A 27,654-nucleotide genomic window follows, 5' to 3' on the forward strand; every position below is an offset into this window, starting at 1 on the left:
TTGCTAACCAGCTTTGCTTTCTTTGAGATCTTTTTGGTCTTGGTCTATTCTTAGAATATTCACAGTTGTCCTGTAATGTAACTATATTGGTCATTTCCCCCAACTGTAAGCAACAAATGGACAATTCCATTCTGTTAGATCCCTAAACACCCTCTGCCTTTCTGTGAAAGAGCCCCAGCTCCCTTCACTACATTTCAGTAGCTTTGCACAGAACTGACATCACCAATTTGTGTGATAGCATTATGAATAACACACACAAATAAAAAAGAAGCAGAACCATAAATAAGTTAAAATACGCTTTTATTTATAGTGTAGAGACTCATCATGTCTCTACGTTTGGACAGCACCTGGCAAAATGGGGGCCCTGACCTGGCTGAGGCCTCTGGGATATAAATGTTAAATAACACTGATGATGATAATAATTGGACCCAAACCCATCCAAGCTATTGTCTCCAAGTCTGATACACTGAGATTTTTAAACAAAAATATTTAAATAAATCCCACTGAAGTGCTAGAGGTTACACAAATCCCCCAGCAATATTTAACACTGCTCTACAATAACACTTAGCTCTTACACACTTAGACCCAGATCTGCAAAGGTATGTAGGCACATGATTCTGAGCTAGGATCTGGTCCTTAACTGTTTGCATCCTTAGCTCTCAAAAGCACAATTATCTACATGATAATTGTAGATTAAACTGTAATTTAAACTGGAATACTAATATTTCTGGTGCTTGTGTCACTCCCAAGTTAATAAGCACAAAATGCACTTAAAAAAAAAAAAGCAATTGCATTTGTAAAAAGCTTGCAAAACCTTGCTTTCCCTATACCCAGAATTGTTCTAAGGCAGTGGTTCTCAAACTGCCTTTTTTGCGGACCACTTGAAAATTGCCGAGGGTCTCGGTGGACCACTTAATGATCTTTCCAAATATTGTTTGTACCGTTAGCTAACTATTGTAAAGTGCTTTGGATAAAAGCACTATATTAAAAAAAAACAATAATAATAATTAACTTTTTTTGTTCTACAAATAAAAGCACACAACTCATATTTGAATACCAGTAGTCTTACCTTTCTAATGTGATGGATGTGCCCTCTCTCCCCTGCTGCGGCAGTCCCCGAGCTGGGGCTGGGAAGGAGCGGGGGTCTCCCCCGCTGCAGCAGCCACTAAGCTGGGGCTGGGAAGGAGGGAGGTCTCTCCCTCGCTCCCCCGCTGCAACAGCCCGCGAGCTGGGGCTGGGAAGGAGGGGGGTCTCTCCCTGGCAGCCACAGCCCTGGAGCTGGGGAAAGTCACCTCTTTCTCTGGCCACTGCAGCCCTGCACATCCCAAATTCCCTCCCCCCTTCTCACCCCACTGCCCCCTCCCACCTACCCCTTATTCCTCCCAAGGCCACCACCTCACCTTACATGTGCGTCTTCTCCAGGGTCCAGGCACCTAATTAGTGTAGCCACCCCTGCACGGCTCCACTAATTAGGTGGGTGGCCCTTCATTCTCTTGTGTACGGCTACCCAGGCATATACCTTAGAGGGAACTATCTGTGGACCACCTGAATGGAGCTCGCAGACCACTGGTGGTCTGCGGACCACAGTTTGAGAACCTCTGCTCTAGTGCAACAAGCCATTACCCTGGAGGTTGTTCCATTGCTCAAACTACCCTCCGTTGTTTTTTTTAATCACAATTTTAGTAGCCATTTTTGTAGGGATCCTTTATTGACTACTGGTGTAGTACAATATGAGACGTAGGCAGGGGCAAAGCTAGATATTATAAACAGGAAGACACTTCAAACTGATGACGTACTTTATAAAGTGCAATCGGAAAAATGACTGTAAAAATGAGATTGAGGCATATTGTGTATTCTTTCTGAATTGAATCTGGATCAGATTTCTCAGTTTACACATTCTGAGTGAAATTCACCACTGTGCAGAGGTGCCTGCACCACTTAAACCCAATTGTGAGATCTCCTGCGATACATTCATAGGCCTTGCGCAGGCCCCCTGCACAAGAGTGAGTGTCACCCTCCGAGAGGATTTTTCTGTCTGCTGGCTGCAAAACTCACTCTGAGATCTGAAAATCCGGCGGGGCTCTTTCCGCTTCTTGCATCAGTGGCAGCAGTGGAGGAGCACAGGTCTGATCTCTGAGTGAAAGAAATAACGTTTGCCCACTCATGTTGTAGGCCCAGACACACTGTGGGGATAGGCAATCAGAGAAACAGATTTGCTACGAATGAGACAGATTGCAACTCACGCCCTCATAACGGCGTTTGTTCTGCAACGCTGAAGGGGAATCTGTCGAGTCAGACCTGAGGAGCAGAGATGAAGGTTAAGAGAGGGCCATTTTTATGCTTTCAAGGCTGTATATTTTAATCAAAGCACCGAGTTTCTTAATCATCTGCAACAACCTCTTTTCTTCTTCGGTGGCACTGGTACCTCCACCACCTCAGCTTTTAATCTGTCTTCGTGAGTTTTCAGTGACCTGGCAGGATAAACATGAAACAAATTAGCCAGGTAATTGCCCTGCTGTTTGGAATCTACATCATCATCTGTGGTGGAAAGCTCTAGTAAAGGGTAGGGCTGGGGTGTTCAAAGGGTCTGAAAAGAGTTGCATGCCTAACTCCCACAGCAATTCAATGGAATTTGGGCACCTATTCCTTTAGGCTCCATTGAAAATTCCAACCTCAATCAAGCCACAGTCAAAACAAACCTGCTTACGTCAGTCAACCCATAGGGGAGTTAAGCAACATCCTGAGGACTGGAGCCCAGGTTGCGAGCGGTCTCCAGGCAAAACAGTAAATATCTATCTAAAAAAAAAACATAACCTACCTCACAACAATGTTGTAAGGATGAATTGGGTTATAAAACACCCTGGAAGTGCTAAGTATTGTATAAAAATTTGTCTTTATTTGGATATGGGCATTAAGTATGGTAAGCATTGTCAGTTTTGCGGTTCACTCGGTTGACAGTGTGTCTGATCTGTTAATTAGTTTTGTGTGGTTTAGCCATTACATCAGATATGAATAAAACAAAGAAAAAAAAACCAGCAGGTAGAATGATGCTACCTACTATCTGCACAGCACCCCAGGAGAAGGAGAAATAGCTAAGGTCCTTGGTGCCCTCAGGTTGTGTTATTCTGTGATTGGGAGAAGGGATTGGATTGGCAGCATCTGGAAGTCACATTGGATGTTTTTAGTGGGGGAACATAAAGTGTAAGTGGATCTGGGCCTGGTATGCCCTTTTCCATTCTTCCTTCCAACAATCTGTTCTAGGCACAAAAACATACTCCTGATGGTTTTTTTAACCCACTTTTACAGGACTGAATGTTTGAGGTGCATCCTGACATTGCAGTGAAGAATCCATTTAGGGCCATTTATGTGGGAGACGAAACTTTATCAGAGGGTGGGCCAGGAGGGTGGAATGAACTCCCCTATGAACTAAATACCATCACAAACCTCGCTACCTTCCACACCAAGTGCAAGGTGCACTTCTCTGAGTTTGTCTTCTCCAACATAAACACAGATCAACATATATACTTAAGGAAAAAACAACTCCCCCTGCCAAAACAAGCCACGCCACTGCACGTGCTTTTCTGCTTGGGGAGAGGATGAGAGAACAAACAAGTGACTGATATTAGTCACGTTGCTTAATACATGACTGGAAAGTGCTCTGATACTGCACAGTATAAGAACCTGTCTCAGCTAGAACAAGACTCTGATCTTTGCACCTGTGGCTGGATCCTCAGCTGTGGTAAACTGGTGTAGCTCCAGTTTGGACAGGCCCTGGATGGGCACATAGGAACTGCGTACATTATCTATGGAGCACGGAGATATACAGCTTTCAGCTGCAGGGGTCATGTCAGCATGCAAAGCTGAAGAAGAGCAGTGGAAATCGGGACCCAAGCTGTTAATTCAGGACAGTCAACAATCCCACGGCACACTGCTCACCTGGCTAAGTCAATCATGGATTCGGAGACTTTGTGGCCTGACGCGGCACTGCATTCATAAAACAAGAGCTCACACTCCTGGAAGACACAAGAGGGCACGCACAAATGCAGTCCCTTCCAGAACTGTTTGGTAGGTTCAAGCCATAGATTGCATAGATTTAAAACAGGTCGAGCGCAAGTGTTGTGATTTTTCCCAGATAATCCTCAAACAACAAAAGATGGGGGAGTTGGTGCATTTGGAGCAATGATATCATGGTTTGTGTAGGATTGGGAAAACAAAGCACAAGGGACTAATTACGCGAGGAAAGGTGGTGATCTGTTGGAAATGCACAGCCCAGAGGGTGTCCTTGCTGCTAAGGCACAGAATTCATATGTGAATAAAATTGTGCATTGTAATTATTAAGTTATAGGAATGTTGAGAATGAAATCCAGTGCTAGTCTTTAACAGCAAGGGAAATCCTGGCATGCTGTAAACATAAACAGAGGCAGCATTGCCTAGTGGATTGAACACAGAGTTGGCAGCTAGAATGTTCTCTTTCTGGCTCTGCTAGTGACTTGCCGTGTGTCCTTGGGGAAGTCACTTCATCTCTCTCTGTCCTGGGTTCTGTAAAATGGGGAGGACGATACTTGTCTGTCTAACAGACTATTACAAGAATCAGAGCTTGGACACATAAAGCATCTTTCAAAAGGGATGAGTCAGTAATTGCTTTATGCTTTTATTATTTACATAGTGCTGGAGAGGTGCCTGCATGTTACGGTACAGATAGGCCCAGATTCTCAATACAGGAGCCTAACTACCACTGAAATCAATGGGAAATACACACCTAAATACCTTTGAGGATCTGAGCCAGATTCCCTGCCTCAAAAACCTTACAGCCTGAGGCCCTGATCCTGTAACCTGTTCTGCTGGAGTTCAGTGCAGGACGGCCAGGGAATAGCTTGCCGGATCACAGTCTGAGTTAAAACAAGGCCAGCAGGAGAAGACAAAAAACACAAGGAGCAGGCGGGTGCAAGAAAGCAAAATATGGTTCTGTGGTCATTTCCTGGCAATTAATGACCAGCCGATGAGTTCGGGGCTTTCTGCTTTGCCTCAGGTCGTCAACTCCCATGCCAGTCGTTAATGGAAGGAAATGCCTATCCTGTCAGTCATCATGGCTTAATTAAAGCCTTGGTTTTGCTTTATTCTTTTAAACTGCTTCCCAACTAAGGATGATGAAAGAATTTAAACTGATGGCAAACTCCAATAGATCTGTGCACATACCTTAGCCAAGCGTCCACCCTCTTCAGTAGATACCTGTCTTTCTGCTGCACAGTCTGATTTGTTACCAAGTAGAAGGATGACAATTCCATCTCCTGCTCCTTCCTGTGAAGCAGGACAGGTGGGGTGAAATCCTGGCCCCAGTGAAGTCAGTGGGAGTTTTGCCATTGACCATAATGGGATCTGCAGTTTCTTCAAATCATAACCCTACACAGCTTCTGAACACATCAGGGTAAAGACTAGCCTAACCCCACTGACCGGCATGGATTTGGTCCATCGGGGTCTGGGTTTACATGATAGAGCCTCTCTTCCAGAAAGGCGTCTGGTCTTGATTTGAAGCCATGGAGAGACGGAGAATCCGCCACTTCCCTTGGAAGTTTGTTGCAATAGTTTCAGCCGACCCCAGAGTTAGGTTGAAAAATTAATTAAAAATTTTAACGAAAAAACTGCCTTTGTTTCCATTCCTCAGGGTTCAAAGCTGATCTATTTTCTTTAAAAAAAAAAATATTTTTTGAAGTTTTTTAAATAAAAAATCACTACGGAAATCATTTTCAAAATCCTTCAGTTCCCCCAAATCAAAACAAAAAAGACTTGACAGCCATTTTGACAATGTTTTCAGTAAACAACATCAGGAAAATATTGTGCAAAATATGGAAAAATGAACTTGTATTGCAAAATAAATAAATTAATGATAGAATAAATGCTATTAATTAACATAAGAACAGCCACACTGGGTCAGACCAAAGCTCCCAGTATCCTGTCTTAAACAGTGGCCAATGCTAGTGGCCAATTAAAAAAAAAAAAAATCTGAAAAGCTTCCACCTGCTCCAGTTATAGCCAGCGCATAGATGAGATGCAAAATCAAGGCTGTGACCATTCATGGTTATTAAAGAACCCATGAGACTTTTCCCTACACAAGAATAAGGGTGTTAGTGATGTAGTTCTACAGGGAATTCTTAAAGCACCCATCTTGGCAGCCACTGCATCATCTCCATAAGAGATAAGGCCAATTTGGCCCTCATATTTATGTAGGTGCCTGCAGCTGACTTCAGTGGGAACTGTGGGTGTGTGGTCAAGGGCAAAATTTGGCCCATATTGATGTAACAGTTTCGCTTAGTGGCTAGAGCTCTGTACTGAGACTCAAGAGACCTGGGTTCTATTCCAGGCTCTGGCCTGCTGGGTGACCTTTTCCCCTCACTGTGCCTCAGTTTCCTCATCTGTAAAATGGGGATAATAATACTGACTTCCTATGTAAAGCACTTTGTCATCTGTGGATGAAAAGTGCTATATAAGAGCTAGTATTATTATGACAGCAAAGAAAGACCCTACCACCCTTCAGTTACTTGCTACTGCAAATCCCAAACCTCATGTGGCCAGATGCAGACTAATGTAAATCAGTGACTTAATGGAGTTACACCAATTTAAACCATCTGAGGATCTGGCTGGATACAGCTGCATACGATGACATTCACAAATGTTTCTTCCATCCACATTCCTAGCTTAGCATAAGACATAGGTCAAATTCATTCCTTATGTCGTTCCAGTATGTTTGATGGGGATTACATCAGGGGTGAATCTGTCTTGGTAATGATACTGAGGGCTGACAAAACTTCATGGCATTTTTCATCAAGTACATGGGTTGCTTATGTCTTTTTCAAAAAACGAATAGCTCCAGGACCAATGCCCTTGTTCCTCTCTTGACTATTTACTTGGACCAATATATTCATCCTAAACATGATTAATAAAATATAGGTGGCCCAATTCTGCCCTGTTTCTGCCCCCAAGTGGCCTGGCTGAGTACAGTTGATGAGGTTTAGGTCAGGGCAGAATTTGGCCTTGTCTTCTAAAATGACTACGTGTTTCTTTTGAAGAATATAGCATTTAAAGATCTCAGAGCCTCTTGCACTAATTAATTTAGCCTCACAACCCTCCCTCTCCTGTTGAACAGCTGGGAAACTGAGGCATTACCTTCAGTGGAGCCAGGATTTCACCCATTATACCTACCTGGATACAACTCAGCCAGTACCGCACGTCCGCGAAGGAGTATTCTGAAGTGATATCATACATCAACACCACTCCGTCAGCTTTTCGGAAGAACTGCTTGGTGATGCTATGGTACCTGTCAGAAAGCACTTTTGCTTTTTACACTTATGTACATACTCTTTTTGCATCATTTTTAACAGCAATCCAGAGGTTTAAAAAAAAAAACCCAAGTACATACAAAGCGTGTTTCAGGTAGGGGTTGTGCAAAACCATGGTAACAAAACTGAAAATTCAAATGTGCAAAAATATGCAAATATTCCCTTCTGCAAGGGTGTGAAGCAAAGACACCATTTTGCAAAGTTTGACAGACAAGTGAAACTGGGGGAGAATATGGGAGGGGGGCGGGGTTTGCAAAGCTTCAGCAGAGATAAGTTTCAAAATTTATTATAGTTTTGCAGAGCCTTAACTGTGTGCGCAAGTGGATGTGTTTATAGATAGATAACAGGTGATTATAAGTATGTGTGTATGTGTATATACATACACACAGAGTAAATAAACACACATTATATTGTGTGTATACCATATACACACACAGAGTAAATACTTATCCCATATACATATAAACACACAGAATACATACACATATTATGTATGTGTCTATGTATATACATATATATACAGAGTAAATACACACACTTCTTATTATGTGTATATGTTTACAAATACATATACCCACAAAGTAGATATACACAATGCACACACATATGCATATGTAGTAAATACACACATATATTAGTGAATTTAGGGTAAAATCCTGGCCTGTCTGAAATCGGCGGGAGTTTGCCTTGAGTTGAGTGGTACCTAGGTTTGGCCTTCAGCACTTATGAGAGAGGCCCTAGTGACAGCCCTGGGGACTAAAGGTCTTCCTAAATTCAGTCCTGCCCAAATGAGCTTGGATGTTTATTCTTCATCTCGACTTTATCCTTTCAAATGTCTTGTGTGAGCATATATTTATGTGGATTTCCAAAGACATGTACGCATTCTTTTTTGTATATACAGCACTGTGCCTTACCTTTCTTGACCAGCCGTGTCCCACAGGCGTAGAGCAAAGCACTTGTTGTCCACAAAAAGGTTTTTGACCCGATAATCCATTCCTAGGGCATACAGCACATTTGTAATGCGGTAGAATTCAACCATGAGATATGGACATGGGGCAGGAGTGATAGGGAAACACTCTATGGCTAGACTAGATGATCAAAATAGTCTCTTCTCAGTTTAAAATCCCAGAATAGTGGCTGGGTTTTAAAAAGGTCTGGTTAGTTTTATGATGACTAATAAGAGTAACAGTTGGGCATGTTCTGCTAAATGGTGCATGGACCAGGGAGAATTTCTGCTCCATTGCCCCCCTGTACACACAGTACAATGGGCTGGGTGCTGAATTTAATGTTTATCACCAATCCTGTAGTCCGGTCAACACAGCCAGCCCCTTGCTGCTGCAGCATCCCAGTGAATCATAGAATATCAGGATTGGAAGGGACCTCAGGAGGTCATCTAGTCCCACCCCCTGCTCAAAGCAGGACCAATCCCCAATTTTTGCCCCAGTTCCCTAAATGGCCTCCTCAAGGATTGAACTCACAATCCTGGGTTTAGCAGGCCAATGCTCAAACCCCTGAGCTATCCCTCCCCCCAATGGGAGCCCATGCACAGATCAGACTGTAGGATTGGGGCCTGAGAGTGGTAACGTGCCCAAGCTCAAGGTATATCTGTATAAATCCATCTTAAATATGTGGAGGTGTGTCTCTCACCTTCCTCTCAAGCATCAATGATTGGCCACTCCTGGAGGCAAGAGTCTTGACTTAATCCATCATTGGTTTGATTTGGCAGGGCAAGTCCTATGTCCCTATGGGACTGTATTTATGCTTAATGGAAGCTGTGGGATTCTTACCTATAGTAGCAGTTAGGCTTGGGTTGAAGGAATCCTCATGTAACCGGTACAGAAACGATGTTTTGCCAACGTTTGAGTCCCCCACAAACAACACGTTATAAAGATGGTCTGGATCAGTGCAGGTCTCCGTGGTGCCTTTAGCAGTTCCGCCTGGCTGCTCTGGTGTCACATTACCTTGATACCCTTGGCCTCCCAGTTTGGGGATTGCATCCTCGTTCGCCTTCACGCTGCTCACTTGCTTCTTCTCTTGTTGAAAAATATCCCTGTCTCCTCTTGTCTCTTCTGCCCGGGTCGCCTCTGGTTTCTCAGTGCTTTGGGGCTGCGTCTTGGCCTGGGGCGTATCCCCCAGCTGGCTGGCTCCGAGAAGGGCTCCTCCTTGTTCATTTTCTACATCTTCCTTGTGCAGGGCTCCCACGTGAGGGAGATAAGTTGGTGGTGTCTCCTGTTTTGGTGGCTCTCTCTGCTCAAATGTCTTCTTCTCCGGCGCTTTCATTTCTGGAGGCTTTTCCTTCAGTGCCTGCTCAGAAACAGCAGGTGGCCACACATCTGCAAGGACCACATCTCTCTTCATTGGTACCCACTTCTGTATTTCATCTGGCGCCGCCTGCTCTGTAATGCCAGGCTGTGATACACTTGGCAGGAGAACACCTCCCTCTGGTGGGTTCTGCTTGGGAATGGTGGCTTGCCTTGCCGGCTCTGAAACAGCAGGGGGCTGCACCTCTGCATAAACAATCTCTTTCTTCGTTAGGTTTGGAGCCTCATTGTGCGTTGCTGGCTCAGAGGCCGGAGCCTGCTTCGCATCCTGTGCATGTGGTTCTGCTTGAGTTGGTCCCTGTTTAAGAGCCTCTCCTTGTGACGTAGCCTGATTGGTGGAAAGGACTGAAAGTGCCTCGGACAGGGCCTTAGGTTCATTGTCATTTCTTGAGAGCACCTGATGCTCCGAATCTCTGACCTGCTTGATTCTTTGCTTCGAATCCCCACCTTGTCTGGCTGGGTGTAAAGAAGCATCCCCATGCAGTAGGTCATCTGTCCCTGGTACTTGTGGTTCAGACACGTTGTCCAGAGCTGCTATTGCATTGTTCAGTTCACTGAGCAAAGAGCTTTGGCCCGAAAATTCCTGCTGGAAGAATGCCTCTCCCTTTTTCATGAACTCTGTGAAGGGGTCTTCTTCTGTGGAGATCACTCTTGTCCTGTGTTCCGAATCAGAAGCAAATGAAATACCGTACGGCGCACTGCAAAATAATATACAATGGCACGTGCTATGTACAGGAGAGAGAAAATAAGACCATAATGGGACACGCAAACACACTACATTGCACCAAGCTCTACGGACTATCCCAGTGCTGTGAAATACAGCAGACAGCAGGGATGCAGCGCTTGTATGGAACCCTTCTGCCAGGTGAAGCCAGCAGCAGCCAGGGCCGGGTTCAATATCTAGGGGTTCCTTTTCCATTGTAAATCTGCTGTTTTACCTTTGCATCAAGCCCTCATCATGTTTTACTGAGAGGCTTCTTTATCAGTGGTTTGCGCCATTTACTCTTCTTTTAATCTCAGCCAGTGCACAAGGGACTAAACAATAATCCCTCAAGCCAGGTGCAATTGTTTTTATTGCTGCATTAGCATACATGATGAGTGAGTAATATGCCTCTTACCCCCCAGCTTTATCCCCCACGCAGGGTGGGGGGTGAACTCTGCAGTTGCACCTCTGAACTCTGGGTCTGCACTGACCAGGGGCAGCAACTGTGAGTGGAGTGCACAGACGGGTCGGGCATGTGAAGGGGACTTTTGGGTTGCTGGACTTAAGAACCTGAGTGGAAAAGGACACTGCCCAATCTACTTGAGGTGGGTCTTTACTCATGGTTTATGTTTATGAACCTTCTTTGCAGTGTTTTCCCAAATTAATGCCAAGTTACTTCCCTCCTTTTATTAAAAGTTTCTTTTCTACACTCAGACGGTGGCGAGATTTACAATGTACCGCTCCTAGGCCTGAGCCTTTTCACACCCCTGCTGTTTCTGCACTATGAGCCCTCTGCCACAGAGTGCTTCTGTCCACATTGGCGGCAGTTCTGATCCTGTGATGGGACGAGATCGGCTCACAGCACATGGCTGAGAAGACGGTGCAGAAAGGAAGAGGGATGTATTTGAAGAGTGGCTGTTATGTAGAATGTATGATATGAATTCAAGCTGATGAGAGGGGACAGCCCTGGAGGGTAAAGTGCTCTCTCCACGGGCAGGTAACAGTCTGGACAGCAGCTAGGCAAGGGTCTTCCCCACACACTGGGTCCTGCCTCAGATGTGATCTGAAAGTCTGTTCAGACCTTAGCCTCTCTGCTGACACTGTCCCAAAGGCAGCTAATTAGTTTTGTGATGATGACTATGGTAATACCTAGCTCTTATATAGCAGTTTTCACCCACAGATCTCAAAGAGTTTTACAGAGGAGGTCAGTATCATTATCCCCCTTTTACAGATGTGGAAACTGAGGCATTTGGAGGTGAAATGACTTGCCCAAGGCCACCTAGTAAACCAGTGGCAGAGCCAGGAATAGAACCCAGGTCTCCTGAGTCCTAGTCCAGGGCTTTATCCACTAGGAAACACTGCCTCCCTTGATGCTGTAGAGACCTGTCCCCTAGGGTATGGACTGAGACCCACAAACTTCTTTTCTTGTGAGCTCCCAAGCAGTGGTCAGGTGGAAATGACTCTCATTCAAGAGAGAAGGGGATTCAAGTTACTCCAGCACTGGGAGAACCTTCCTAGGAGAGGATGGACCTCAGCTTAGCCACAGGATAAGTAAGCTACTTTTCTCTTGGCATGTGTCCCATAGGGAACGATACCACCCATGAACATGACTGAGGAGTACTTACCTGCCTTCCTCTCTGTGCGGCTGAGATACCCTGCCCCTCATAGCACCCAGATGCCCTTGGGTCTCCTGGAGCTGAATGTGGATTTGCTGCAGCTGGTTCTCCAGGTCCTGGTTGTTTTCTTTCAGCCTCTGGTTCTCGCTGGTGGCAGCGTGCTGCTTGGTGCTGAGGCTGTGGAATTGGGTCTCGAGCTTGGAGGAAAGAAGAGGAGGCCAATTCAGGCACCCACAAAGGAGCCAGCAGGAGAGTGTTAGATTTGCCAGCTGGATACGTGGAAACCTGTAAATAATGAACTGAGCAATCCCTGGGGCCAAACTCCCCGCTGGTGTAAACTGGCGCTGCTCAAGGCACCTGTCTCCATTGCGGAAAATGCGCCAACTCCTGTTTCAAACAGGGCCTGAAGGCTGGGTCCCAAACTAATGACACAATGGAGAAGCAGCTCCACATTCTACCTTCTCCCAGGAGCTAGTGCTCTGCTTGGTTAGGGTTGGTGAGGCTGATTGTTATGGCCTGGGTTTTATTCACTAGTGTGGAATGTCCTAGCCGCCCGGTATTGTACCCCAACTCAGCAGGAGGGTAACGGTGCAACGGATGGGAAAATGTCCCCGGTGATTTGCACTGCAGACCTTGGCAGTGTATTCTGCATAGGTTCTGTGAGTGGAATTTCTACGGGCATCCATAGACCACATGCAAGACGATGCAACAGAGCTCTGCACTGAAAGGCCCGGTGCATTCAGCATCACACCAGGTACCTTCTGCCCAGGCATGTCTGGTACAGTTAGAAGCACAACTCTGTGTCTTTGCCCAGGCATGCCTGGGATAGTCAGCATCACAGCAGGTGCCTTTTGCTTGGATGTGCTGAGCATACCCAGAAGCACGACACCGTCTACCTGGTATGGTCTTCAGCGCAGCAAGTGCCTTGCATCTGGATGTAGCTGGGACACTCGAGCAGCAAGCACAGGTTTAATATGTGTTCTTTTGGTATTCATATGCTTCTGTCAGAGACCAGCTCCAATAAAAGGGGCATGAGGAATAGGATTTGATTGGCTGAGTTAACAGGCCGGGGATCCGGTTGTGACACTTGTAGCCTGGGCCAATGAAGGCGGGCACAAGAGATGTTTTTGGTGGCGGGACTCAATAGGAGCACAATACTCAACGCTCAGCATGGTGCCAAGAGGGGCTGTGCTGCTGGAGGGGCATCCCATGCAGTCCTTGCCCTCTCTGCTCTGTCTGCCACCCAAAACTGCAGTGTTGTGTACATTTGCCCCTCTAGGAACTCAGCTGAGTCCTCTGCAGGCCACAGAGCATCTCACCTCACTTTGAACCACCAGCAAGCGCTGCACTTCCCCCTCCACGACGTCTAGTGCTCTCTGCACCTCCGTGGTGTGCAGGTGACTTCTGGCTTTACTCTGGAATCAGAGGAGATGTTAATGCCAGTCTCTTTAAATGACCCGTCCACTCAAGGACAATTCCCTGATGCTACCTGGAGTAACAAATCCTCTCCTCACTAGGAGCTCACTATGCTGAGCAATCCTGATGGCCTTGCGCATTTCAGCAGGGCTGCTGCACAGCTACAAGGGGGGAATTTCACCCTTTATGTTCAGGGGCCACAGGCGTAGCTCAGAGGATCAGAGCCACAATGTGAAGCTGAAAGTTAAATATTGTTTCTGTGATGCCGACCCACAAAGGGGCATCGGCAGCGGGGATCAAACCTGGGATCTCTGGAGCTAAATGCATGCGCTTCTGCTACATGAGCTAAAAGACACCTCTTTCTAAGCCAAGGCTATAGCAGGCTCATCAGTCTCTAGTGGGTCCAGCCACCATGAGAAGGGGACAGAGTGCCATTCCGAGCAAGCAGGAGTTACACTTCCTTACACCCCATAGGCAGGTTGGTGGCAACACTCCTTCATGGCAAACCTGGAGACCTGGACAGAGTGGGTCTAGTTGGCCGTCTATCCACATGGCGGCCGAGGGATTTTGAACAATACTTTTAACACCAAGAATGACTAACATGTGCGTCTAGCAGGGAGAGGTCAGACCACACAGCAGAAACGGGAATGGTGCGTGTTTCAGAGCTGGCTGAGAGACTGGTGATGGTGGAGCTGGGTCCCTGAAACCAAATCGTCGCTGAGCAGGGAAGGGGACGGGTGCTCTTGTGATGATGGCACATGACGGAGGTGCAGGAGATCTGAAGTCTGAGCTTGGGCAAGCCACTTGATCTCCCTGGGCCTCAGTTCCCCTCCAGTAAAAAGGACGTGATGTCACTTCCTTTCTCCCACTAGTCTATTGACACTGAAAGCACTACAGGACTGGAACTGCTTTATTACGTTTGTACAGCACCTGCTACAGTGTACAGAACCTACCCAGATCTCACCTGGGGACACTAGGCGCTGTTGGGATACTAATAATAATCATTGGAAGCTTTGCCAGTGCATGTGCCATCTTTGTTAAGGGCAAATAGGATCCATAGACATATTATGACTAGAAGAGGTGAAGGAATTCTCCTCCCAGAGGGAATCCATTCACTCTAGAAATCCCAAACTCACGTTCCACCTCCCAAACTCAAGGAGACTCAAGAACTCTCGTAAAAATTACACACAGGGTAGGGACACAGAGAGAGATTTTTTTTGAGTGCCAATAAACAGAGTCTTTCCTCTTTCTTTAGTTCTAACCGGAGATTGCCTGTGGGCTGCATCAGAGCAGTATATATAATCCCTAGCTCCACCTCCTAATTACTGTAACAACACCCATGGGAGGGCCTCCTTTTATAAATAGGCTGCCCTGCATTTTGAATTCAGATACAGTCTCAGGTCAGAGAGCGGGAGGAAACAGGTATGTTTGCAAAGAAAGGCAGCAGGGTAAAAACCAAAGTACAGATGGAGAAGAAAAGGCAAACGTGGGGTTAGTTCAAACCTATCAGAGTGAAGTGGTTGGTGAGTCTCTGCAGAGTCATTTAATTGGGCCCCTATTCTGAATCTGTCCAGAACTGGCAGGTATATGCTGGGGGGAAGTTTCCTGTTAAATAGGTTGGAGGGGTTGCAGTGGGACATGGAGCAGCTCGCCTGCCCTGCCAAGACCTGGCAGGGGACGACTGCCCAGGAGGGAACCATGTAGTTCTGAGCCCAGTTACTCATGGTGGTGGGTGGATTTGATCCTGCTGAGCCTCTGGTTTGAGGTTTGATGTGTCTGTGAGCCCTAGCTCACCCTTGCGAATATTCAGGAAACATGGGTGTGGCTATTAAACCACCGGGGAAGCCGATGACCCTCCCCTGCACCTGGCTGGCTCCTGTTTTTGGTCTTTTCTTTCTTAGGGAAGTTCTGGCTGTCCCCGACACTCTAGTCAAACACCATGGAAAAGGCCAAATCCCAAAGCTCCTCTGCAAAGTTCTTCCCAATCCACCTGCCAAACGTGAGGCCAGAGAGGCAGTGCTCTGCTGATGGAACTGAGCCCCAGACGGGGAATGCTCATGCCAAGGAAACACTCAACAGTTTGAGTTGAGAGGCCTCCCCTCAGCAGGACCCCCGAAGAGGAAATACCTCTTGTTAGGAGGGAACTATCACTCCCCCCTCCATTGCCACGCATGGGAGCTGGACGTGACCAGGCCTGTCCGGGTTGTGAACCCACCTCATGCTGAAGGCGCTGCTTCTCCCGGTTTATTTGCTGCTCCATTTCCTCGTACAGCTGCTGCACCTCCCGGTTGTGATCAGTGACCCGTCTGGCACAGGAGAATGAGCGGGCAGCTTTAATATGGGTCTGTTTACACCAGGTCTAGTATTTGAATGGGAAGGTAGCGCTGGTGAAAGGGGACTGATTCTTAGCCCTAAAGACCTCTCTTTCCTTACAGAACCAGCGCTACCTGGGCAACTGCTGGGCAAGCTCCCTTGTCTCAACCCGGCTTCAACCCCAACCCGGCAGGGCCACTCTCAGAAGTAAGAGGACCTGATGTGTCTCCATTCAAGGGCCTGATCTGACACACATCTAACTCCATCGATTCCAATTGGGGCGGATCGGGCCCTCAATCCTTTGTCTCACTACTGCAGCTGCCAATGAGAGGACCCGCTGCAGAGGTGGTTTTGAAATGTGGACATCTGTCCACTAAGGCCATTTCACATAGGCCAACAAATGGCCCTTGGCAACAACTGATCTGGGCTGGGCTGGATTGGAAGTGGTAACATGGAGGCCAAAAGCACCATAGCTGGTTATTAACCTCCTGGAGCCACATCCATTTTCCCAGAGCTGCGAATGCTGAAAGCAACTCCTCCTTCCTTTGGTTTCCCTTTCTCGCAGCCCTTTTCTCTGCTCATCCTCCCCTTCTGTAAGGCTGTTTGTGGAAACGGATCCCCCCACACCAGCTCCACCATGCCACTTACTTGTTCAAGGTCAGCTCTAGTGTCACCTTTTCGCTCTGAGCTTCCTTGATCCGGTGCGTCATCTTGGCCAAGAACTCCTCCAAGTTCCCCAACAGGTGAGGCTCGTCTTGACGGAGCTTCACCCAGAGCCTCCAAATCTCTGACTGGCTGAGGAGAGAGAGAAAGAGATGTTGATCTCCCCTCATTTGGAGGTCAGGCTAGATGATAGAATGGTCCATTCAGGCCTGAAGTTCTAGGGTGTTTCATGCTTAATAGCATTCAGATCCCATCAGGTCTTGCAAGCTAAGCAAAGTCGGGGCCTGCTTTGACCTGTTGGCGATAGCTGGGAGAATCTTTGCCTTGGGTCTAGTTGCTGGTTAGATGTGCGGAAAGTTCCCCTGACAATACCTGTAATCCCATAAGAAAGAGCTAAAGAATGGCACAGCTGCCATGCAGAGACTTGAGCTCCTACCTATAGTGCAGTTACACTCAGACTGAGACTTGGGAGCCACAAGTGGATCTTTAATGGCTCCCCTCCGGCTCTTTGCAGCACATGATAGTAAAGCCCTGTGTGATTTAATTATTAACCAACCTAAGTAATTAACCAGCGAGGATGCTCTTACTGTGTTATTGACCAGTGGTAGAATGCTTTGTCAGTCATTTTGCTGTGAGAATAACATATAGCTATATAAAAAACGTAAATGAAACAATGAAGTCACACAACTGTGGCTCTTTTGGGTCATATTGATCACTAATTTGTCTCCTGAACCACTGTATCACTGCCATAGTGGCAGGTGGACAGATGGGTTGTAAAGACTGGAAGAGGTCTGTTAAAGGACTTTGCTGAAGGCTAGAGGAAAGGTTTTTAAAAGAATTTAGGGATTGTGGATAGGGAACATGGGCAAGGGTGAGAATTTGGCCTCGTCAAAAAGGGGACGACTTCTCCACCAAAGTTTCCAACAAAAATTTTTGTTTGCTCATTCAAAATTTTTCCTGCCATTTTCCAGCTTTTTGGATGAAATTGTTCGTGCTGTTGAAAAGTTGGGCGATTGCCAGCAATCCAGAAATGTCTGTGTTGTTCAAAAAGGCAATTTTCATTGGACAAAATGTCTCAATGAAAAGTTTGTCTACAGCCATAGTGACAGTCCATTGGCAGCATGGACCTAGAACGGAATTGGGGTACTTTGCAGAACCTGCTAAGGAGTGGGGGGTACATGCCCTTCCACGAGGATTCAATCACAACACATGTAGTACACTGGCCAAGTGTATCTCTGTCTCCCTCTGGTGCTGAGCCATGTCAGAGATTTGAGTCTGCTACTGCCTCTGAGCTAATGGAATTGGTCCTTTAGCTCGAGCACTAGGAGGTCATGAAACTGGAGGTCCCAAGTTCAACCCCTGATGATGACCCTCCCCTGGGAAAGACAAGCGGTAAGATTGTGTTTATGCTCAAGGCCTGATTCTCAGTTCCTCTGTTCCTATCTTTGGAGCAGGGATGGAGAGGGCAGGTGAAGGTGGCCTTAAGCCGTTCCTGAACTCCCTAGATTCACACACATGGTAGCCTGTATGGGGAATTGAGCTTGGCCAGCATATTACATATGGATTCCACCCTTCTCACAAGCTTTAACCATAATATCATCTAGCCCCATCTCAGCCCTGAACCCCCTGCTAGGTGCTAAATGAAGGTGTGGCTGGTGCACTTACTCTTCAAAGATATTGTCTGCTCCCAGTTGGTCCATGAATGCTCTGAAGCATTTTCTTTCCTCGCTGTCTGCTTCCTCCAGGGAGTAGTCCGTGCGGGACATGTACACCCTCCTGGAAGCTGTCTTCCTCCTCCTGTGCTGCCTTGTTGTGGTCTGCAAGCTCAGGAACTGCTCTGCCAATAGACAACCAAAACTACGTCAATGGCCAGATGCAATACAACAGTGAAGCACTGCGGCCAACATCTGTCCATGTGGTGCTCAAAGCTAGACACCTAAATCTACCTTTAGATGCCTACGTAAGGTGGTTTTCTGGGACTCTGAGCACATGCGGTTCCCTTTGGTTTCTGCGTGCACAGCACCTCTGAAAATCATGGGGGAGGGATAGCTCAGTAGTTTGAACATTGGCCTGCTAAACCCAGGGTTGTGAGTTCAATCCTTGAGGGGGCCATTTAGGGATCTGGGGCAAAAAAAAAAAAATGGGGATTGGTCCTGCTTTGAGCAGGGGGTTGGACTAGATGACCTCCTGAGGTCCCTTCCAACCCTGATATTCTATGATTCAGCCCTCCTGATTCAGAAGCCCAGGGTGTCATTTCAGAAAGCTGGTGGAGAAGCAAACTGTCAGACTAGGACATCAGTCTCGCCTTCCTCATGTGAAAGAAGGGAGCAGCTGAGTGAACATTCGCCAGCACAGACTCTCAGCACAGTCACGCTTGGATTGGATTGATGGATGAATTTAGAATGGAAGAAAATGGTGCATTTTGGGAAGACATTCTGAACAGGGGCCTAGGGCAGCAGGCGGACAATGCAAGGGGGTTTGGGCTGGTGAGCCATGCTGGGCAGTTTAGATACTTGGGCAGCAGGTGGCCAACCCCCGAGGTTTGGGTAGGTGTGCCATGCTGGGCATTCGAGGCACATAGGCAATGCGCGGTGATTCCAGGCACCTGGACCAGAAGGAGGACTATGTTGTGTACCTGGGGCAGCCTGTGGGCCATGTCAGGCACATGGGGTGGATAAGGGCTAAGTGAGGGGAAAAGCCTGTTGCTCTTATGAAAGAGACAGCAAGGCAGTCTGACGTGTTTGGCAAATATTCTTTGTGCACTAATAAAATCATTGCAGCAAAGCGTTGCCCTGCTATGGTAAGTGAACCTAAAATCTTCACTAGCCTTTTAAGGCTTTGAAGCACAGGACAGAGCGCTGCGTCTTTGCACATGCTCTGGAATCACTGCCCTAGCGTCCATCCATGCTCCTTAAACTGGGAGTAGCACCAAGCCTTCTACCATGATCGCTGTTGTTTGTACCGCTGTAGTATTAATTCTTTGATGAGTTCCCATGTCCCATCAGTGAAAGGAAGTAAAGTAGCACCTACCGAGCCCTGTGGTGAATTCCTCCGTAGTTAAATATCCGTTCCTGTCGGTATCGAGACCATCAAAGACCAGCTCCAGCTCCTCTGCGCTGCATGGGAAATCCTCTTTCTTCAGTTTCTAAGACCAGTGCAAACGTCTGATTAGATAGAGATGTGATTGACCTTGTGAAGGAGCTCAGGTGTAGGGACCTGTTTTCCCATCGTGGAGGCACTAACTTAAAGCAACAAGGTGTGATCGCAGCTTTAGAAATCTGGTCTGTTGTATTGCTTGGGCCTGATTCCACTTCCTCACCTGTTTTACATCATTAATTTCAAGAGAGGCAGCTTGATCCAGTGCAGAGGGCACTGGCCTGCGTCTCAGGGGGCCTGACTTGAATTCCTGGCTCCACCACTGATATACAGAGTCATTTCACCTCGCTGTGCCTCTGTTCTCCCCTTCTCCACTGAGACTGGAAGCTCCTTGGGCTTCCAGTCTAAATAGACGCTGTAAGTGTGACGTATCGTGACCAAAGCTGAACAATAACGAGGGGTTACATTTTGCCCTTCCCTAGCACTGCCCATCCAAGGGTCTCCCGTATTAGTTCGCTCTCCTAGTGACCTGTTTTAGACCTGTTTTACAGTGGGGGAAACTGAGGCATGAAGTGATGTGACTTGCCAAAACTGTGAGTCCATGGCAGCCCCCTGGTCTAACCACAAGCCAACACGGCCTCCTTTGCTCAATGTTTTTTAGCTCAGACTTTACTTGGGTGATTTGCTGAACATGGCCTGACCCTGAGAGGTGTTAGTTGCCCTCAACTTGTACTGAGGGGAGCAGAACACCTTAGAGAAGCAGACATCATATGATGAATAGTTTCATATATCTGTACCTGCAACACAATAATAATGATTAATGATTACATAGCACGTGTCAACCTTAGATTTCAAAGTGCTTTATGGAGGCAGGAAAGTTGCATTCTCCCTGTTTCACAGATGGAGAAACTGAGGCACGGAGCAACGTGATTTTCCCACCACAGCTCAATGGCAGACCCAGAAACAGGACTGAGTCCCATTCCCACACGCTGTCCATCAGGGCAGTCCTGCTCTCAGTTATACCTCGTTGGCTTCTATCGGCTTTTCACTGATGCCCGAATTTGGCCCAGTGAGGTCATTGCATAAACCCGCAATTTACCTGCATGTCGGCGCGTGTGATAAAACCTTTCTGGTCCTTGTCACATTCCTGGAAGAAATCCTGAATCTTTTCCATTATTTCGGATGGGAACGGCTCCTCCTCCAGGATTGGGGATGTCTTTGCACCACCAAACACGTCTCGCAGCTGCTTTCGTCGGCTTGAGCCCAGCTTCCTGGGCCTCCTCTGCTCCTCCATGGCTCTTTCAGTGTGTGGCTCAGCCCTTTGAAGGGAGAAATCAGAGGGCACCGTGCTCCCCTTCATCTTCTCGAGATCTCTTAGCAACAGGCTTTTAATTAGATTAGCTTAGAGGGTCATAGAACTCTTACACTGAGCGGGGGATCAAGCCTGTTTTGCTATTGATGGGAAGAAAAGGGGAATGGACTACATCTGAATGAGAATAGCCTAATGGGAACTGAAAGGCTGAGGGTTGGCAGTGGGACAGTCTCTGATTGCCCAGTGCAGACCTGGTCCTGATCAGTAGGGAGTAGAAGCTCTCATCGTGTGATTGTGGCCCCTGTGTGAGAGGCTACGTCTAGACCCCTATGGCTTCTTCACTGCAGCTGGCAAACCTAGGCCTAAGGGACTTGTTCAGTCACACAGGACATTCAAGGCAGAACCAGGAATTGGACACAGATCTCCTGACTCCCAGGCTCAATGGTTTACTTCCAAGACCATCCTACCACTCTGCTAACACAGACAGGTTCATCTACACAGCAGGAAAGAACCCACGGCAGCAAGTCTCAGAGCCCAGGTCAACTGACTTGGATTTGTGGAGTTTGCACTGCGGGACAAAATATAGCAGTGTAGATGTTCCCACTGGGGCTGGAGCTGGGCACTGAAACCCGGTGAAGGGAAAAGTCTCAGAGCTCAGGTTCAAGCCCAAGCCAGAATAACTACACTGCTGTTTTTAGACCGGTAGCGCAAGCCCAAGTCAGCTGACCTGGGCTCTGAAACTTGCTGCTGTGGTATGGGGTTTTTTTTTTGCAGTGTAGATGTATCCAGAAGGTCCCTGATTTTGTCCCATTGCCCAAGGCCCTGCTTCGGCCTCTCTCTTTGAACACTGTGAATCTTAGGGCTTGTCTACACTTACTGGGGGATCGACGCATGGCGATCGATGAAGACCCGCTAAATCGACCGCCGATGACTCTCCCATCAACTCCTGTACTCCACCAGATCGAGAAGAGTAAGGGGAGTCGACAGGAGAATGTCTCCTGTCAACTTTGCGTAGTGTGGCCCCCGCGGTAAGTAGATCTAAGCTACATCGACTTCAGTTACGCTATTCACTAACTCCAATTGCGTAGCTTAGATCGACTTTTCCCTGTAGTGTAGACAAGGCCTTAGTGGTGTACAAATGAACAGCTTAGGATGGGCCAGCTTTGCTGAGGTTCATGAACTGTTAGGTGACCTTGGTCTGAATTCTGAGTGAAACTGGCTCTCGTGAGGGCTTCAGAATTAAATGAACGCAGCATTGACTCCATGGGAGTTCAAACCCCCTGACTCAGGCCACCAAAAATCAAGAAATTGGCTTAAAAAATTAGAATTTAAATATATAAATTTGATAATCTTGGGAGAGGTTTAAGGCGCACTCATGTCATGTTTCCAAGCTTGTCACAGCTGCCATCAGGGCTAAAAACTTACTTTAAAAAAATGAAAGCTGAGAGTCCTCCAAAAAGTGGAAACTCGGTCAAATTACAAAGGATGAATATAAACAAATAATACAAGTATGTAGGGACAAAATTAGAAAAGCCAAGGCACAAAATGAGATCAAACTAGCTAGGGACATAAAAGGAAACAAGAAAACATTCTACAAATACATTAGAAGCAAGAGGAAGACCAAGGACAGGGGAGGCTGTTACTCAATGAGGGGGGAAAGACAATAACAGAAAATGTGGAAATGGCAGAGGTGCTTAATGACTTCTTTGTTTTGGTTTTCACCAAGAAGGTTGGTGGCGATTAGATGTCTAACATAGTGAATGCCAGTGAAAATGAGGTTGGATCAGAGTCTAAAATAGGGAAAGAACACGTCAAAAATTACTTAGACATGTTAGATGTTTTCAAATCACCAGGGCCTGATGAAATGCATCCTAGAATACCCAAAGAGCTGACTGAGGAGATATCTGAGCCATTAGCGACTATCTTTGAAAAGTCATGGAAGATGGGAGACATTCCAGAAGACTGGAAAAGGGCAAATATAGTGCCCATCTGTAAAAAGCGAAATAAGGACAACGTGGGGAATTACAGACCAGTCAGCTTAACTTCTGCACCCGGGAAGATAATGGATCAAATAATTAAGCAATCAATTTGCAAACACCTAGAAGATAATAAGGTGATAAATAACAGTCAGCATGGCTTTGTCAAGAACAAATTGTGTCAAACCAACCTGATAGCTTTCTTTGACAGGGTAACAAGCCTTGTGCATAGGGGGAGCGGTAGATGTGGTCTATCTCGACTTTAGTAAAGCTTTTGATACTGCCTTGCATGACCTTCTCATAAACAAACTAGGGAAATACAACCTAGATGGAGCTACTATAAAGTGGGTGCATAACTGGTTGGAAAATTGTTCCCAGAGAGTAGTTATCAGTGGTTAACAGTCATGCTGGAAGGGCATAACGAGTGGGGTCCCACAGTGATTGGTTCTGGGTCCGGTTCTGTTCAATATCTTTATCAATGATTTAGATAATGGCATAGAGAGTTCACGTATAAAGTTTGCAGATAATACCAAGCTGGGAGGGGCTGCAAGTGCTTTGGAGGATAGGATTAAAATTCAAAATGATCTGGACAAACTGGAGAAATGGTCTGAAGTAAACAGGATGAAATTCAATATGGACAAATGCAAAGTACTCCACTTAGGAAGGAACAATCAGTTGCACACATACAAAATGTGAACTGACTGCCTAGGAGGGGGTACTGCGGAAAGGGATCTGGGGTCATAGTGGATCACAAGCTAAATATGAGTCAATGATGTAACGCTGTTGCAAAAAAAGCAAACATCATTCTGGGATGTATTAGCAGGAGTATTGTAAGCAAGACATGAGAAGTAATTCTTCCACTCTGCTCCATGCTGATTAGGCCTCAACTGGGATATTGTGTCCAGTTCTGGGCACCACATTTCAGGAAAGATGTGGACAAATTGGAGAAAGTCCAGAGATAAGCAACAAAAATGATTAAAGGTCTAGAAAACATGACCTATTGAAGATTGAAAAAATTGGGTTTGTTTAGTCTGGAGAAGAGAAGACTGAGAGGGGACATGATAACAGTTTTCAAGTACATAAAAGCTTGTTACAAGGAGGAGGGAGAAAAATTGTTCTTCTTAACCTCTGAGGATAGGACAGGAAGCAATGGGCTTAAATTGCAGCCAGGGCGGTTTAGGTTGGACATTAGGAAAAACTTCCTAACTGTCAGGGTGGTTAAGCACTGGAATAAATTGCCTAGGGAGGTTGTGGAATCTCCATCATTGGGGATTTTTAAGAGCAGGTTGGACAAACACCTGTCAGGGATGGTCTAGATAATACTTAGTCCTGCCTTGAGTGCAGGGTCTGGACTAGATGACTTCTTGAGGTCCCTTCCAGTTCTATGATTCTATGATTCTCACATAATAATCACAGGAGTCCTGGAGCAGGGCAGTAAGAAAAATACCAAATATCACAAGAGTTGTGATAGATTCACAAGAGTAGGCAACGCTGGAAGAGTCCACATGATGGCTTCAGCTCCCCAACTGAGTCAAAAGCTAGCAGTTTGGGCGGAGTTTTATCTTGAGTTTGTTAGGTTGATTTTAAACTGAAAGTCAAAATAAAACCTAGAGGCTGATCTCATGGTGTCGTCATTAACTATGCTCACTGTTACCACCCCTGAATATGTGCTAGATAAGGCAGGAAAGTTGCAATGGAAGGTTCGTGCCTAAAGAGCTGACAGTTTAGCTTTAGACTGACTTAAGGAGAGGGGATAGCGAAGATGAGGGTTACAGCAGTAAAACCATGTGGATTCTGAGGGCCTGATTCTCAATTGGTCCATTCCCACCCTTGGGGAAGGGATGACGAGGATGGGGCAAAGGTGGTTTTAAATCCTGTTTGTGCTCCCTGTAATCTTTGGCCACGCAGGGGCCTTCCCAACCCCTACTATAAATTACAGCGATCTCAGGGCAGCTCTAGTGTATGCTCTGCCTCCGAGGGGCCCTGGGAAGCAGAAAATAGGCACAGAGCAGTGTTCACCCGCCACACCCCCTGCGGCAGGACCTGGGTGCACAGTTGGCGCAGAGCCCTTTATGCCATCTCTGCACCCGCCAGGGAAATCCTCTTTACAGCGGCTATTCTCAGGGGTTCAAACCCGAGTGGGGCCTTAGTGTGAACGAAACCCAAGCCCTTTGGTTAAGCCTCTGCCCAGTTTGATGGTGTTGTTAATTTGCTCATTTTGTGTATATCCTTCTTCTTCTTTAATCCCTCTTACAGGCTTCACAGTTCTGAGCCTTCCCGAAACAGGAGCTACTGCTCTGAAATATAGGAGAGGTTCTACAGGAGGTATGGCTTCCCCCTAAATTCTGAGGGAGCATCTTTTGGGGCCCCCATCCTGCAAAGACTTACATGCTGAACTTTGTGTGTGTGCATCAGTGTTGGCAGAACTGTGGCTCTGAATCTCCAGATCCCTCTGCTCAGAGTCGCTCAGTCTTAGGGCCTGCTGTAGCCCCATTACCTTAGTATCTGAGCGCCTCACAATCTTCGATATACTGATCCTCACAATGTCGCTGTATGGTAGGGCACTGCTGTTCTCTAGCTGTAAAACAGGGATAAAGATACTGACCTCCATTGCAAAGTGCTTGGAGATCTGCTGATGAAAAGCTCTAGATAAGAGCTCAAGATAATAATTATCCCCACTTTACAGATGGGGAACTGATGGTGCGTCCACACTGCAGAAAAATACCCCACAGCAGCGAGTCTCAGAGCCGGGGTCAACTGACTCGGGCTTGTGCTACAGGCTAAAAGAAGAGCAGCATAGACATTCCCGCTCAGGCTGGAGCCTGGGCTCTGAAACCTGGCAAGAGGGGTGGGTCTCAGAGCCCGGGCTCCGGGCTGAGTGGGAATGTTGGCGCTGCTATTTTTAGCCTCATCACACAAGCTCAGCTCAGCTGAACTGAGCTCTAAGACTCGCTGGCGCAGGGTTTTTCTTGCAATGTAGATGTACCCTGAGGTACACACAGACTATGGTTTCAATGGGAGTTAGGCACCTAAATACCTCTGACAATCTCAGCATAAGTGACTTGCCCAGGGTCACCCAGGCTGTGTGTGGCAGGGAAGAGAATTGAGCTCCTGAATACAAGCTAGCACCCTACCCCACGAGCCACCCTTCCTCTCATTATACATCGCCTGAAGCTGTCCCCAGAGGCTGCTCTTCTCTGTTCATTCTAAACAAATTATATTTGCATGGGAACTAAAGGAGTTAACCGTTTCACACTAAGAGGGGGAGGTTAGGAGGGATGGGGGAGTGATGGTGAGATAGCATGTTAACTTCATCACGTTGTGTGTTTTGTAACGGTTAGACAGAGATGCTGATAAGCATCCAGACTTCATAGGAAATGACTTACCAGGCTAGAAGACTGTCAGTACAAACTAAAATAAAGATCACCCAAACAGGAACTTTTAGTCCAATTTTTCCAGGCTTCTCTCTAAAAATATATCGACATAAAAGGGTTCCGATCTGCAAACCAGCACTGCTATTTAGGGACTGGCCCAGTCCACAGAGTTTGGCTCCTAACTTCGGGTGTCAGAGTAACAGCCGTGTTAGTCTGTATTCGCAAAAAGAAAAGGAGTACCTGTGGCACCTTAGAGACTAACCAATTTATTTGAGCATAAGCTTTCGTGAGCTACAGCTCACTTCATCGGATGCATACTGTGGAAAGTGTAGAAGAAACTTCGGGTGGTTTGTGATGTGAATCTGTCCTCTGCCCAGAATTAAATGAAACAGAAGCTTCTATGGCAGATCTGGTCATGTGGCTTTAATGACACTTAGCAAATAGGCCCGTTGTGTGTGCTTTATGGACAACTTATCTTCACACCACCACAGTGAGGTAGGGGGAAAGGTTGTGTTATCCCTGCTTTATAGATGGAGAAACTGAGGCACAGAATGGGGAAGAGTTTGCATTTAAAAATGCCTAAGGGGGTTAGATGCCTGAGTGAAGGAGAGGAAATTAGGTGCCTAGTTCCCTTAGAAGCCCCACCTAAAGTGAGTGGGCCCAAGGTCACACATCAGGTGAGTGACAGAGCCAGGATTAGAACTGGAGACCCTCCCAAACTCATGTTTGTTTCTCCAGAGCTTGCTGCCTCCTCAGTCTGGTTTTACTGAGCTGTCCTGCACCGATACCTATCCAAGGAAGAAAGGGGAGACAAGCAGAAAGGCAGGCTACCCTGACAGCAAAGAGCTCTCGTGCGGGATCCTATTCAGTTAAAGAGCAGAGTGGGTCTGGGATCTCTCTGGTTGTTACTTGGGTTTTTCAAGTAGCAAGACATGCACTAACTCAGCCGCAGCAGTTAGATGACGGATTGCATTTGAGACACTTGCATGAGCCTGTTACTATCAAGATCAAAACATTTCCACTAGGGCCCTGATTTTTGGAAGTGTTTGGCACCCCTGAAAATCCAGCCTTGATTAAATCAAATTGGGAGCCAAATTAGACAAACTTTTTTTTTTAAGCAACATGAAAACTATTTCTTTGTGAGGAAGAGTAGATCAGTTCAGGGTTTTGCAGCAGATTTTGGGGCTAATTCTGCCTCAGGAATAAAAAAGCAACCAAGCTGTAAAATGCACTTACCTTTCAGCAGTGCCTCTGGGAGAGGGTTTCAGACGTTGCAAAGTGCGGCGCACCTTCTCTGAAGTGAGCTGGTTCCTTTATTTCTTGCGGGAAGTTGGCACAGTAAGTGCAGAGGAGGGGTCTGTTTCTGCTGTTATGTTTCATCAACCTGGCTCGGGCATGATCTGACATTTTCTTTCTCTTGCTCAACTCACTTTTCCGCTGTTGGGTTAAATATAACAGTTAGAGTTCCCTGCGTTTCCTGTTCACGAAACATTGCTTTGTGACCTTAACATAGGAAGCCAATATTTAAAG

General features: G+C 46.7%; 1 protein-coding gene across 1 annotated transcript; it reads right to left on the reverse strand.

Moving 5' to 3' along the window:
- Nucleotides 1-1,385: 1,385 nt before the first annotated feature.
- RAB44 (RAB44, member RAS oncogene family) lies at nucleotides 1,386-27,596 on the reverse strand. The gene is made up of 14 exons (XM_078849792.1): nucleotides 27,361-27,596; nucleotides 20,562-20,781; nucleotides 19,397-19,511; nucleotides 18,032-18,203; nucleotides 16,352-16,498; nucleotides 15,606-15,696; nucleotides 13,294-13,389; nucleotides 11,984-12,171; nucleotides 9,122-10,311; nucleotides 8,249-8,330; nucleotides 7,198-7,312; nucleotides 5,197-5,298; nucleotides 3,937-4,013; nucleotides 1,386-2,471 (listed from the first exon to the last, which is right to left on the reverse strand). The coding sequence occupies exons 2-14, from the start codon at nucleotides 20,754-20,756 to the stop codon at nucleotides 2,384-2,386; spliced, it is 2,658 nt and encodes an 885-aa protein (XP_078705918.1). The 5' UTR covers nucleotides 20,757-20,781; nucleotides 27,361-27,596; the 3' UTR covers nucleotides 1,386-2,383.
- Nucleotides 27,597-27,654: the final 58 nt, after the last annotated feature.

Source organism: Lepidochelys kempii, chromosome 21, assembly GCF_965140285.1.
Source record: "Lepidochelys kempii isolate rLepKem1 chromosome 21, rLepKem1.hap1, whole genome shotgun sequence".
NCBI lineage: Eukaryota > Metazoa > Chordata > Testudines > Cheloniidae > Lepidochelys > Lepidochelys kempii.

What these genes read in the sequence shown, in the direction of transcription:
- RAB44 (XM_078849792.1), bottom strand. Translation starts at nt 20,756, where the DNA reads ATGGAGGAGCAGAGGAGGCCCAGGAAGCTGGGCTCAAGCCGACGAAAG. An exon ending in CCGCACAGAGAGGAAGGCAG is followed by an intron (nt 10,312 to 11,983) that starts GTAAGTACTCCT and finishes TTCGGAACACAG; the next exon opens with GACAAGAGTGATCTCCACAG. An exon ending in AAGCCTAACTGCTACTATAG is followed by an intron (nt 8,331 to 9,121) that starts GTAAGAATCCCA and finishes TGTATGCCCTAG; the next exon opens with GAATGGATTATCGGGTCAAA.